This window comes from Perognathus longimembris, chromosome 15 (genome assembly GCF_023159225.1).
Source record: "Perognathus longimembris pacificus isolate PPM17 chromosome 15, ASM2315922v1, whole genome shotgun sequence".
Taxonomy (NCBI): domain Eukaryota; kingdom Metazoa; phylum Chordata; class Mammalia; order Rodentia; family Heteromyidae; genus Perognathus; species Perognathus longimembris.
This window is the reverse complement of record NC_063175.1, coordinates 40,705,633-40,720,358: the sequence shown is the minus strand read 5'-3', so window position 1 is coordinate 40,720,358 and position 14,726 is coordinate 40,705,633. Positions and strand designations below refer to the sequence as shown.

Sequence of the window (14,726 nt, the reverse complement as noted above, 5' to 3'; positions counted from 1 at the left end):
TACAACTTATAGACACACACTGTGTTCCTGGGAACCTGCTAAGGTCCAGGCATCCTGGTCCTCCTAGTGATTGAAGCCCACTGGAGAAGAGCAGGCAGTTCTAGTCACTCCTGGCCCACTGTAGGCCAGCTTTCAGTAAAACAAGTTCTGTAGTGAATTGGGGATCAAAACACTCCCCCTTCCAGCCTCCTGAGTTAGACTTGTCAGGAGGATTGCAGCTGTGTTTGTAAGGCATTCGTACAGTGGCAGCTTCAGCCACCCTCTGGAAGCTAGTGAATTTTAATTATAAATATGTATCAGTGGCTGTTCTCTATATCAGGCTTACAAAATGAGCAGACTTTGCATCCCACCCTTTGGAGCCACCTGCACTTGTACTTTTTAACCTCATCGCCAGCTGCTGGCCATACCTCACAACTGAGCCATCAGCCTCCTTGGTCATGAGGGTCCCCGCATGGATCAGGTCTCCTCACAAGCACTCCCTGCAGCGGGAGGGCCTGACCTTCCTCCTGCCCAAGTTCCCCACCCGCCCCTAGAAAAGAGAGACACAGAGAACTGAAGACAAGACTGTATTCCTTCCCTTGGCCCCTGGCCTGAGGAGGAACAGGCCTACATTTGCTCCAGTTCTGGCTGGTCATATGATGATAGTTTTGTGGAGAGCTGTCACATGGGTGAATTTCAGCCATAATGTCTCTCCTTCATACTTTTCTTGAGACTTTTTGCCCCAGCTATGGAGGCCATTTGTGTTACTTGTAGACACTCGGAAGTGGTGAAACCATTTTCTGAGCTCCAGGCGGCCTGAGCTTTCAGGACTGTGTGAACTTTATGGCTGTCCCTCACAGCCAGTCTTGTTCTCAGAGAGCCCCTGGGGACTCCAGTGCATGGCCAGCCGCCACATTCAGATATCTTCTGAGCCACCCTCATTATGGGCCTCTTGATTCTTTAAATAAGAAATATTTGTATTTCTTAATTTGTTTTTTTATTTACTTTATTGTTATTATAGAGGTGATGTATAGAGAGGAGTTACATTTAACATGAGTCAGGTAATGAGTACATTTCCTTTCATACAGTGTCATCTGTTCCCTCATTCTCTCCCAGCCCCTCCCTCCCATCTCCACCCATGAGTTATATAGTTCACTTTCATCAGTGTCCAATGAGCTCCACTGCTGCACTTTTTCAGCCTTTTTCCCTTGAGTTCTGTGCCCTTCCTCTGCCATCCTGAAGTCATACACATGGATGTACTGTTTAAGTAACCTGTTACAATTTTCCATTTTGAACTTCGTTCTACATTTTTTTCTTTTTAAATCTTTTGTTATTATAAAGGTGATGTACAGAAGGGGTTACTGTACATTTATTTTCACGTAAATTTACATCACAGTACAGTGATGGGAGGCTGAGAAAGAAAGATTACTTGAGCTCAGGATTTTGAGGCCAGCCTGGGTGACGTGTCAAGATTGTGTCTCAGTAATAGCCACACCCAGGCTCATGCCTACAGTCCTAGCTACTCATTAGGCTGAGACCTGAGGGTCACAGTTCCAAGCCAGCTATAGCCGAAAATGCCACAAATTCCATTTTCATCTAACCAACATAAAGGCAGGCTGGTGCCTGGTGCTGGTGGTTCACACCTATAATCCTAGTTACTCAGATAGCTGAGATATGAGGATCCTAGTTCAAAGCTGGCCTGGACAGATAAATCAGAAAGACCCTTAATCTCCAATTGACCAGCAAAAAGCCAGAAGTGGAGCTTTGGCTCAAGCAGAAGAAAGCTAGCCTTAAGCAAAAAAGCTCAGGGATAACACCCAAGCCCTGACTTCAAGCCCCAGGACTAGCACTTAAATGGGGGAAAGGGCAGGCTGAAAGTGTGGCCAGCTAGGAGCAAGCCAGCCAATAAGAGTATTAGAACCTGAGTTCAAGCCCTGGCGCTGGCAATGATAACAATACTAAATAGCTGGCACCGGTGGCTCATGCCTGTAATCCTAGCCACTCAGGAGGCTAAGATCTGAGGACGAGATTCCAAGCCAGCCTAGGCAGGAAAGTCCATGAGACTCTGCTCTCCAGTGAACCACCAGAAAACCAGAAGTGGTGCTGTTGCTCAACGTGTTAGAGCGCTTAGTCTTGAGCAAAAAAAAAAGCTCAAGGACAATGCTCAGGCCCTGAGTTCAAGCCTCATGACTGACAAAAACTAAAATAATAATAATAATAATAATAAAGAGTAATAAAGAAGTAGTCATATAAAGTAGAACTACTGCATTTCTTTCATGGTTATTCACAGATCAGAGCTTATGTTCTGATACATTTGTAGTTTTTTTCCATTACATGTAGAACATGCATGTCAGTTTTCACTAATAATGAGCTGAATTGGTAATGGAGATGCTTCCCAATTTGTGGGGTAATCATTTCTCCTAGTGTACTATCCAAGTCCTAAGCCCTCCTAGCCCCCATTATTAGCCAGCATACCTGCAGAGAGCCTGGGGTGCCCTCCTCTTTCCACCTGTGTCCTGCTCCCAGCTTGCACCTTTGTGTCCTACTACACCCTACACTTGTATGAGCAGGCAGTCCCCAGACACAGGGCCCTGGCTGAAGGTGATACTCACCCCAAGTTTTGATGAAGGAGAGATGGACGTTTCACAGTAGTGGTCTGGAGGGGGTGTTGACAGGAGGCTGCATAATCCACACACTCTATCATCCAGCCCTGGATCTGAAAGGGGACAGAAGGCTTTCCTTGCTGTGCTGTGACTGACTTGTTGAGCCACTTTGCTGCTCATCTCAGCAGGGCTGTCCACTACAAACCCTGCATGCACTGTGGACAGTAGCTGGTCCACCCATCCCGGCCCGCACCAGCTAGCAGTTCCTGGGCTGCCTCATTGCCAGTGTTCACCCTTTTCTTGTCTACTGACAGGCTTAATATTGGCCAGGGGGGGGGGAATATATATATATATATACATATGTGTGTGTGTGTGTGTGTGTGTGTGTATGTAATGTTCTATGTAGCTATTTGACTTTAAATTGTATTAAACCTCCTGGAGCCATGCCAAGTGCTTGCTAGAGTTTCTGATGCTATCTGAATAGTCTTTAGATGGAAGCTGGAAATCTCCATTGAACTTTTGTGGTAATAAAATTATTGCAGTTGTGCCCTACATCTGCTCACTGAACTTCCTGTGGGTTTTCATCAGATCACATGACTGACAGCAGAGACAGGCTGTAGAGTTTTGGTCTGCTTATTATATCCAAGTCTCCTCTGCCAAATCAGACCTCTGCTTTGTCTCTGCACTGGGCGTCCGGATGTCCCACTGTGGTAGGTTGATTCACTGGAGCTGATAAAAACGTTCCGGCCACACTTGAGAGTCTAGCATTACCTCTGGCTCCAGAAATCAAAACAACAGGATTGTTGTAAGTAGCTTTGGACTGAGACCAAGCTCCATGCTTTAGAGATGGGTTTGCTCTCCGTATTGGACTGAATGACAGGACTAGGATTGGAGAGAGAGGAGTAAAGGCCTGAGCTTCACCACAGCTTCATGAGCTGAGGTACCCCGTCCCTATGCTATGCTAGCCAGTGCCAGTCCCTGCCTTGACTGGCAGCCCAGGGCCGCCTCCTCCTCCTCCTCCTCCCCTCCTCCTCCTCCCCTCCTCCTCCTCCTCCTCCCCTCCTCCTCCTCCCCGTCCTCCTCCCCCCCCCCTCCTCCTCCTCCTCCTCTTCCTCCTCTGCCTCCTCTGTGAGCACCTCCCCTGCATTCCTGGACTCCAGTGGTGCTCAGGGAATGGTCCTGGGCAGAGCCCCCGGGCTCTTGAGACATGCAATGGGAGGGAGTGGTGAGAAGCAGTAGACAGAGCTGGGAAAGCCTCGGGTGCCCATGGCCTGTGGCTGGCCCTGGACTGCCCAGGGGCATTCTGGATGTGTCTGGGATGAAGGCTCTCTTGAGTGAGGAAGTTGGACGCCCTTCAGCCCTGTGGGATGGCGTTACTGTCTTCCCCAGCTTGCAAAGGAACCTAAAAAGGGAAGGGGGACTTATTCTGGGTTGTTGATTTGACTTTCAGACATGACATTTCTTGGACGGAGTCCTGACAAAATGTGTCCCCAGTGTCCTTAGTGCTAAATAAAACCTTTTGTCTGTCTTTTCTTTGGCTTTTTAGACTTCTCAGAGGAACACGTGGTTTTAAGGATGTCTGTTCAAGTCTGTAACCAGAGAGACAGAAGGTCAATTTGAGAGGGGGGCAATTAAATGCAAGCCGGGCCTCGCTCGTGCAGCAGCTGCGCTCATGTCCATGGCACTAGCCGGATAGTACTGTGAGCACTTGTATGATTTATGTTCATTATTCACCTTTTCAGAATGTTCCTGGTACATTGGTCTACTCATTGGACGAGAAAAGGAAGCTCTTTACCTTGCACTTTCAAGTGTTAGCCTTGTAGAGCCAAGCCAGAGAACAGCCTCTTGTTTTTCTTGCTATTTGTGCTTCATTCTCTTCCTGAGCCCTGCAAGTGCCGCTGAAAAGTTTCCAGCAGACAACCCAGGAAATAAGAGCTCCTAGCTCAGCCATTTGCTCACAGTGCCGGGGAGCTGGTGCTGTGGCCTCGGGGTCATGCACATGTGCTGTGTACGTGTCCAGGCAGCTTTCCAGCAGTGACCGTGTGTTCACGTTGTACTGCCTCTGCTTACTACGTAGTTCCTCCACAGACTCAGGAGAGGGTGGCTTGGGAGCCCATCTGGAAAGGACCAGGCCTTAAATAGCCAGCATGGGCAGAGGCCGAGCTGGAAGCACAGCCCCCTCATCTGTGCGCTCTCAGGCCGCAGCGCAGCTCTTCAACAGCTTCATGTTTTCTCTTGGTGTTAAGCAGTTGGGAGCATTGGCCTTAAAAACCCTTAAGACTTCTGATAGACCATTTCCCACTGGACCATTTCCCATTGGACTTCAGGGCTGCCTCAGGGTCTGGATAGGTTAGGTCCTTACTAGGGTCATCTCCAAAAGCCACACCCCATCAGAATTGGAAGGCATTCAGAGATCTCTCACTTTACATCAAGTGAAGAGCCTAAGAGCTAGAGCAAGTCCTTGGCATGCCCCAGACTACCCAGCCTGGTCTCATCCCAGCCTGGGCCACCAAGAGGGCAAGACCTGAATTTCATCATGAGTACACTCAAGCATGGAGGTGAAGTGACTATGGAAGAGGGGCAATGAAGAAAGGTTTGAAAAACCTTGAAAGATAGGGAATCTCGTGGCTCTAGTGCCTCCAGGAGGCTGTAGGGAAGAGGCCTACTTCCTAGCTGGGGCCTCTCTGCATGGTACTTTCCTTTTTCCTTCCTTCCTTCCTTCCTTCCTTCCTTCCTTCCTTTCTTCCTTCCTTCCTTTCTTTTTTCCTTTCTTTTTTCCTTTCCTGACCTAGCTAGCTTTAAACTGTGATCCTCCATTATCAGCCTCCTCAGTAGCTAGGATTACAGGCATGAATCACCGGCACCCAGCTGAGCTTATCTCTACAACAGAGTTAATAATCCCTGTGGCAGAATTATTATGCAGAGACATGACACCATTCATTAATTCAGTCATTTAATTCAGCAATTGTCAGTGATGTTTCAGATGCTCATAGGGTTTCTATTTTCTTCGAGTCTGTATTCAAGGATAAGGGGTTGGTGGCATACAAGTAAAGAAATTGGCTTTCTCTCCACCGGGCCATCTAGTCAGCTGCTTTCGGTTGGGAGCCCTCCTGCACCTAAGGCAGGAAGATGGTGGCCGCCGAGAAGACAAAAAAGTCTCTGGAGTCAATCAACTCTAGATTCCAACTTGTCATGAAAATGGAAAGTACGTGCTGGGGTACAAGCAGACTCTGAAGGTGACCTGACAGGGCAAAGGGAAATTGGTCATCTTGGCCAACAACTGCCCAGCCTTGAGGAAGTCTGAAACAGAATACTGTGCTATGTTGGCCCAAATTGGTGTCCATCACTACTGTGGCAATAATATTGAACTGGGCAATACTACGGTGTAGGCACACTGGCTATCATTGATCCAGGTGATTCTGATACCATTAGAAGCGTGCCAGAACATACTGGAGAAAAGGAAACAGTGCATAATTTTTCTTTCATAAAACTTGCCAGAGCTGGTTTAAAAATTAAAAAAAAGAAAAAAAGAAATTGATAACTAAAATAAGCGCCAGTTGTAGTAAGCAGTATGAAGGCAGGAGGGCACCAGTTTTTACTCAGACATTCACTGGTGAAATGGGATATGCCTTGCATACCTATCCACAGTGTGACCCCTCCAGCCAAGCAAGCTCCCTCCTGGGGTGTCTCTGAGCTCCAAGAAGAAGGACCAGGGAAGCCCCAGCCACTGGAGCTAGAAAAGTTGCAACCAGCTGCATCATGATTCTAATGTTGCATACTTAGAAGTGGCCCTGGGTTCCCATTGCCGTCACCATAAGCCCACCCTAGGACCATTCCCCTTGCTAATCAAGCCTACCTGGGAGACAGGGATAGAGGCAGTTGTTTAGACCCCATGCTTACTACAGAACTAGGTACTGGGGGGGGGGGCGGGGCTGGGGATATGGCCTAGTGGCAAGAGTACTTGCCTCGTATACATGAGGCCCTGGGTTCAATTCCCCAGCACCACATATACAGAAAATGGCCAGAAGTGGCGCTGTGGCTCAAGTGGCAGAGTGCTAGCCTTGAGCGGGAAGAAGCCAGGGACATTGCTCAGGCCCTGAGTCCAAGCCCCAGGACTGGCAAAAACAAAACAAAACAAAAAAAAAAGAACTATGCACTCAGGAAGTAGCTGAAGAATGAATAAGTGAGTGAAAACAATGGTGCTAAAACTGCCCACTTTCTGAGTTCTTGTTCTACTTGTTTCAGAGACTAAATGAGGAACTATGTATAAAGTAATCCTGATGTACTGTTACATACCATGCATACGATATTCTTGCTATTCTGAACATCACATTCCCTTAGATTTTTGCCTACAATCTAGAATTGCTGGCCAGTGTCCCCCTGCTGTGAGATGGATTGTAGTCCTGTTTTGTTTTGTTTTTTGCCAGTCCTGGGGCTTAAACTCAGGGCCCAAGCACAGTCCTTGGCTTCTTTTTGCTCAAGGCTAGCACTCTACCACTCGAGCTACAGCACCACTTCCAGCTTTTTCTATATATGTGGTGCTGAGGAATGGAATCCATGGCTTCATGTATACGAGGCGAGCACTCTACCACTAGACCATATTCCCAGCCCTGGATTGTAGTCTTGACATTGACATGTATCATTTAAAAGGTGCCAACTGCTTTTCTGTGCCTTCCTCTGTAGGATTTCAGAAGTCTTTAACTCTTGTTCTTTTGAATGGGGAAGTCACCAGGTAAACTTAGTGCCAGCCATAAACTTAGTACCAGCTCTTGCCTAGGTCTCTGTAGGCATTCCTTTAAGAGCAGTTTGAAACATACTTTATTTCCCACCTTTTACTTTCATTTCCCATTCCTGCCTCCTCAGATGTACAGACAACAGTCTTGTGTGAATTGCCTCATGTCTCCTCCCACAGCCTGCACAAGAAGACCCCCAAATTTATGTCCCTGGATGGAGAATATTCCTCACATTCTTATTTCTAATTTCAATTGTATTTTAATGTCTCTGCCCTCGTGTGTGGCCTTCTAGTGTAACGAGCTATGTGACTGGGGATGCGTGTGAATACCGGTTGCCTCCCTTCTCTCTTGCAGTCCTTCCTCTCTCACCATTCCACCTCCTAGGACGCTGCCTTGCCCTGCTCTCCCCATCCATCCAGTGACAAAGGCACCAAACTTGCAGTCTAACCCTGCCAGAGCCACCTTAGCCCAGAAAGAGGCGTGAATGGTTGAGTAGATGCCAGCTGTTCCACTGGCTACCGGAAGGAGAATCTCCCTCTGCCCCAGCTAGAGGAAAGAGCAGGAGTAAAATTCAAATCCAGAGCGGAATTCCAGTGGTGTGGCACACTGAGAGCTGCTCACCTCGAGTCAGGTTGCCCCTCCAGTGCCCTGAGGAAAAAGGGAGGCTAGGCTCTAAAGCGCATGACCAGTGCCTCTACCTTCATCTCAAGGTTCAGGACTTGGGAGGGGAGGGTCCCCCATCTCCAGATGACTCAACCCTGAGTGCAGCGTCTCTCGAGATCCAGTCCTTAGTGTTGACCCCGGTGTGCCACCAAGCTGGGGCCGTTGCTCAGTTGTGATGTCTCATCTTACCTCATCCATTTGGATCCTAATCAGCAAAATGCCATTAACTGACCCTGTATGTCATTCACTCTGGCCACGGGTAATTTGCATAACGGTTTATAGCTCCCAGCCCATGACCAATTAGAGGCAGGGGCTTGCAGCACACCACCGCATACAAACTCTGCTGCTTTTGCTTGGATATGGTATGCTGAGAGGATAAAATCATATTCTTTTCCTTGCAGAAATTCCCAGAACTGAAATTCAAATATGTGGAAGAAGAGCAGCCTGAGGAGTTTTTCATCCCCTACGTCTGGTCTCTGGTCTACAATTCAGCTGTAGGCCTGTACTGGAATCCACAGGACATCCAGCTGTTCACGATGGACTCCGACTGAGGCAGCACGCGCCCGCGCCCGCCCCCAGCCGCATAGCCCTGCTATATAGCTTCTTGCTGGGAAAGAGAAGCAGACACGCTGCCTGGTGTGTCTTCTACTGGAGAGAATCACACAGCGTGTTCCCTCACACACTTTGACTTGGAGATTGGTACCGGTTGGCAGTAGATCACTCATCTTAGATTATAGTGCAAGGGGGGAGGGGTATACAATAATAAATGTAAAAACTTGCTGTTCGGTATGCACTTTTATTTCTAAGCCAAAAATCTAGAATTTTCCCCAGGATCCTGATACCTTAGACATCAGGATAACACATCAATGGTACACCAATTTTTTGCACAGCTAAGATTTTCTGGTTTAAGATTTTCTGTGTGTGTGTGTGTGTGTGTGTGTGTGTGTGTGTGTGTGTGTGTGTGTGTGTTGCCTCTTCATCTCTTTCGGGAAGGAAAAAAATGGCTGTTTGGGGGGAAATTTAGCCTGTGACCTAAGGCTGGAATTCAGTTGGAGTTGAGCACAAATTAAGTTATTCTGGGTTAATCATGGGAAAAGCAAGACTTAGTTCTGAGAGCAGTCCTTTTCCTTCAAGCAAGTTAATAGAAGCAAAAGGAAACCGGCCTATTAATAATACTTCATTCTTTGTGAGATGGGAAAGGTGGCTTTCTCCTTATGAGCCCCACTATTTGGTCCCTGAGCTAAGGGAGGGGCTTCGGTGCCGGACACATGGCCCACCCACCATGGGGCTGCACGGAGCACACTCCATGCAGGCATCCTTTCAGATTACCTCCCCTCCCCCAGCGTGTCTCCCGCCAGCCCCTCCCCAGCCGGATGAGGAGCGGAGTTTCATTCCCAAAGATGCACATGGAAGCTACAGGTTTTCTGTACAGCAGCTGTGTGATCCAGATGAGGCTGAGCATCTAAGGAAAGCTGCTGTCAGTGCATGATGCCCTCAGGACCAGCCCTTCAGCCCACCCTTGTGCCCCTGAACTCAGGGCAGAGTCACTTTGGCCTGCCTTATCAGTTACCCTGTGTGCTGCCAATGCTTGGCTGGCACAGTGGCTAACACATAGAATCCAAGCCACTGGACAGGTAGAGATTGTGACATCGTTCAAGGCCAAACCAAACAAAAAGTTAGGGAGACCCCATCTCAACCAATAGCTGGTCCTGGTGGTACACACATGTCATTCCAGCTCTGTGAGGCATAAATGGGAGGGTTGATGATCCATGTCAGCCAGTGCCGAATATGAGCAGAAGAGATTAGGGTGTGACTCAAGTAACAACAGACACAAGGCCTTGTGTTCAGACCCCATTGCACACCTGAGTGGTTTGCCCACAGAAAAGCCACATGGAGCTGTTTTCCTTGGGCTTTCGGGGCAGGTTGACGATTTCCTTATCCTCATCTGGAATGAAATAAGGGAATCCTGAGGCCACATGACTGTGGGAAAGCTCTTCCCTGATGAGCTGGAGCTTGCCCACCGCCACCCCGTGCTTATCCTGTCAGGCCCTCCCCGCTCCCAGGAATGCTGGGTCACCTGACATCATACCTCCAGAGCTGCTTCCCTCTGCCCCATTGTCTCAGTCCAGTTTTGGGGAGAGGTGATGTGGAGGTAGCCTGACTTGATTATCATTTCATGTAGCAATTGTGCTTGCTTCTATGTGGGGAAATGATTTACAGCTTTAATCAGTTTCCAATGCATTACTGGCTTTAAAAAGAAAAAGCCATTAAGGATCATGTGAAGCAGTTTGTGGTAGGACCACAGGATGCCCTCGAGTCTAGGGGCTGGGTAGGCCAAGGGACATCAGAGGCTTCAAGACTATCAGTTCTTGTGCCAAGAGAAAGTAAGGTCCCGGTCAGTCCAGTCATCTTGATGAGAGCTGAGAACTAAGGAAGCCCTTAGAGAGATGCCCCACTTCCCGGGCTCAGCCTTCCCCTCTCGCACTCGCTCCCTCCCCCACAGCGTGAGGCCCACCAGCCATGGCTCCTCCGAGCAGAACTGAGGCCCGCTGCCCGAATCACCACTCAGCTCTGCATAGCCGCATGGCTTTTTCCTGATTTGAGAGAACCATACGTCACACAGCCATCTAAGTTTAAGTGAAAAGCTTGAATTATACCTGCATTCACCTTTTTTATTTTAAAGGTGGTATACAGAGGGCTTACAGTGACATAAGTCAGGTATTGAGTACGTTTCTTTTGAACAGTGTTACCTCTTCTCTCATTTTCCCAGTTTTTTCCCTCCCAACTCCCCAGCCCAAGTTGTAGAGTTCATTTTCAACATAGTGTCTAGTGAGAATCACTGCTGAATTAGTTCACCCTTTGTCCCACCATTTCTGTGCTTCCCCTTCCCCTCTCCAAATCAGATAAACTTACTTAAAAGACAAAAGGGACATTGCCCCATTTGTAAGGAAATGGAAAGACTTGGAAAAAATTATATTAAGCCAAGTAAGCCAGACCCAAAGAAACATAAGCTGGCATGGTTTCCCTCATTTGCAATAATTAGAATGTGTCTATAAATCTACAAGTAAACCCAATGGAGAGTAAAAGACAAAAATTACACTTGGACATGACAAATTTACACTACTCTAAATATTCATACAGTGAGACCAAAGAAGGATATTCTTAGGAGAAGATCACAAAGGCTCAATAGCTATGTGCATATGATCATGGAAAATGATGCATTAATTTTGAGTATTAATTTAGAAATCTTCGTTTTACACAAAGTAAAAGCTGGTAAAAATGAAGCAGTACAAGATCAGGAAGGAAGTTAACATCTGATTTGTACTGAAGATACGAAGCTGTTATTGCAGTATGCCCAATGCAAAGAGTTCTGTTACAGCACTGAGTTTTAAAAGAATGTCCTCCTAGCCAGACACCAGTGGCTTAGACCTGTAATCCTAGCTATTCAGGCAGCTGAGATGCAGAGAACCAAGGTATACAGCCAGCCAAGACAGAAAAGGCCAGGAGAGCCCATCTCCAATTAACCAGCAAAAAGCAGGCCTTGGAAGTAAGTCAAATGGTAGAGTGCCAGTGATGAGCAAGAAGAGCACAAGGCCAACAGCTACCAGTGACTCACACCTTAGTCCTAGCTACTCAGGAGACTGATATCTGAGAATGGAAGTTCAAAGCCAGCCTGGGCAGAAAGGGCCCTGTGAGACTCTTATCTCCAATTAACCACTCTAAAGCTGGACATGACACTGTGGCTCTTAAATGGTGGAGTGATAGCCTTGAGCAAAATAGCTCAGTGACCGTGCCCAGGCCCGGAGTTCAAGCCTTGAATCCTGGGGAAAGATAAAAGTCTGTAAAGCATACAGTTTCATCTCATTGGAGTATAGCTATCCAGGGTCCCCTCTAGAGCAGATTCACCGGTAACTCCACCCCTCTGGTCTGACTAAACATGAATGGACCCGGCCTCAAGGAGCAGCAAAAGCCGCAGATGCTTTGATTCCATGCATTCTGTCCTGGTCATTTATTCTAAAAAGGGATTTTCTTTCTCAGTTTGGAGCTTGGGAAGAGTCCATGGAAACGCCAGCCATCCCATGGCAGAAAGGGTGGGAGAGAACCACACGAAAAGTCCTTTTTTACAGTCACTAGATACACCTGTGATGGCAGAGTCCTCATGGCCTACACTCACTAGCAGCCCCCTCTTTGTACTATTACAGTGGATTGAGGTGGGGCGGTCATGGGGCTTAAATCCAGGGCCTGAGCGCTGTTCCTAATCTCTTTTACTCAAGGCTAGTACTCTATCACTTACTTGAGCCACTGTGCCACTTCTGGTTTTCTGGTAGTTAACTGGAGATAAGAGTCTCATGGACTCTCCTGCCTGGATGGCTTCGAACCATGATCTTCAGATCTCAGCCTCCTGAGTGGCTAGGATTACAGGCATAGGCCCCCAGCGCCTGGCCTACAGTAGAATTTTAATACTGGTTTTAGAGAGCACAAAGGTTGAAACCACAGCACAGCCTGGAAGAGCGATACTTCACAGTCCTATTGGCTCTGAGATGGTTTCAAGCGTTCTGGTGTCCGTGTTTTGGCTGGAGGGCCGGTCTGAAGTGGCTGGTCCTCCACTGCTGTCTCAAGACTAAACTTTGGATGTTCAGCCGGAGTTCTATGCTAGCACAGTGCCCAGATGTGCACTGGGATGGAGCCAGAGCCCCAGAACCCAGGACCACAGCACATGTAGAACCTCAGGAGAGTGGGTACAACTGCACACGTGAGTGGTTCCCACACCACTGCAATTAGAAATACCCAGGCATAGGAGAAGAACAGAAACCATCAGGAGAAAAGAAAACAGATGATATAAATAACCCAGATGGGCTCCAGATAATAAGTCACTCACAGATTTAGAGCAGCAATTCATACTGTTCAGAACCTGAATACACTGCCAAGAATCTCAGCAGAGACCAAGAGGAAAATTGTAGAACTGAAAAGAACTTGAGAATAATTCTTTGGGTGGATTTAAGAGCAGGTTGGACATAACTGGACAAGAATAGGAAAAATGCAGGAGGCGGCAGAACAGAGTCAAAGAAAAGAAAATAGAGCTGAGAAGGTAGGAGATAGAAAGGGCACAAATGGATTCAGACCTAGCTGTAGTTAGAAGCTCAGAAGGGCAGAATGGGATAATTAAATAAGTAACTGAGAACACCAAAACTCAGTATTGATTCACTAAATCCAAGAAGGCGCTCCCCATCCTCTAGTGGGGTAAATAATAGCAGTCCATGCCTGCATGAGCCACAGCTACCCAGCAGAAACAGTGGAAACAAGTGCTCCAGCCTCCAATTTCTAGTGAGTGTAACAATCCTAAATTCATAGGTCTTTAGTGATATAATTGCAAAATATATAAAATAATTTGATAGAAGTGAGGAATATAGGCAAATATGTGACCAGAGATATTTTAATGGGCCTATTTCAGAAAGTTAAGCTGAAATTTGATATAAAAGTCAAGACGTAGAAGATTTAAGCAATACAATTAGCAAGCCTGGCCAAATAGATTTTTGTAAGATATTTCATTCATTATTATATTTCCATAACATAAATGGCACTTACCCTAAAATGTTAAACTGTAAAACTCTCGTCAAGCTTTCAAAGAATTAAAAGGAAATATATTCTCCAACCATATGCAATTAGACTGGAAATCAGTTATTGAAAAATAATTTTATAATTCTCAGGTTTGGAAACTAGATTTCTGAACCAAATTATCAAAGAAGAAATCACAAAAGAACTTTGAAATATTTTGAACTGGATGATAATAAACATAGTACATATAGGCATTAATGGAGCCGGGTGCTAGTGGCTCACGCCTATAATCCTAGTTGCTCAGGGGGCTGAGATCTGAGGATCGCAATTCAAAGCCAGCCCAGGCAGAAAAGTCCATGAGACTCTGATCTCCAGTAAACCACTCAGAAAAACGGAAGTGGTGCTGTGGCTCAACTGGTAGAGCACTGGCTTTGAGCTGAAGAGCTCAGGAACAGCGCCCAGGCCCAGAGTTCAAGCCTCATGACTGCCAAAAATAAAAAAGAATGAGTGGGGGAAGTGGCACGGTGGCTTAAGTGGGAGAGTGTTAGCCTTCAGCATAGAGCAGCTCAGGGATGGCATCCAGGCTGAGTTCAAGGCCAGGACTGGAAAAAAAAAATTTAAGAATTAATGGAAATCTGGGGGGGAGGGGGGAATGAGGGAGGAGGTAACAAACAGTACGAGAAATGTATCCAATGCCTCACGTATGAAACTGTAACCGCTCTGTATATCAGTTTGACAATAAAAAGAATTAATGGAGATCTGAACACTGATGGCTCATGCCTGTAATCCTAACTAGTCAGGAGGGTGAGATCTGAGAAACATGGTTCAAAGCCAGTCTGTGAGACTCTTACCTCCATTTAACCATCAAAAAGCTGGAAATAAAGCTGTGGCTCAAGTGGTAGAGCAGTAGAGTTGAGCATAAAAACTCAGGGACAGTTCCCAGGCCCTGAGTTCAAGTCCTAGAACTGGCGCACACACACACACACACACACACACACACACACACACACACACACACACACAGAGAACAGAGGTCTCCTCAAATCTCCGTGCCTAGCCTGTCCCCACCTGTTCCTAGAGCTGCCCCTAAGCCAGGATTGGCAAAACGGTCACTCATCAGGCAAACTAGTCAGGATCTGGAGCCGAGCTGGCTCAGCGGTGTGGAAGAGAGGAACAGCCGGAATCTACCTGT

At 47.1% G+C, this 14,726-nt stretch overlaps 1 protein-coding gene and 1 pseudogene across 3 annotated transcripts in view; both read left to right on the top strand.

Moving 5' to 3' along the window:
- Window positions 1-8,777, top strand: part of Dym (dymeclin) — a 276,321-nt gene extending 267,544 nt beyond the window's left edge. For 2 of the 3 annotated variants that reach the window (XM_048363482.1, XM_048363481.1), the window contains exon 18: window positions 8,380-8,777. In XM_048363482.1, coding sequence (XP_048219439.1) covers window positions 8,380-8,529 — 150 coding nt within the window. In that variant the 3' untranslated portion in view covers window positions 8,530-8,777. The remainder of the gene's footprint in view (window positions 1-8,379) is intronic. The other variant, XM_048363480.1, reaches the window with a different exon arrangement.
- On the top strand, window positions 5,463-6,202 carry LOC125364062 (annotated as a pseudogene).
- Window positions 8,778-14,726: the final 5,949 nt, after the last annotated feature.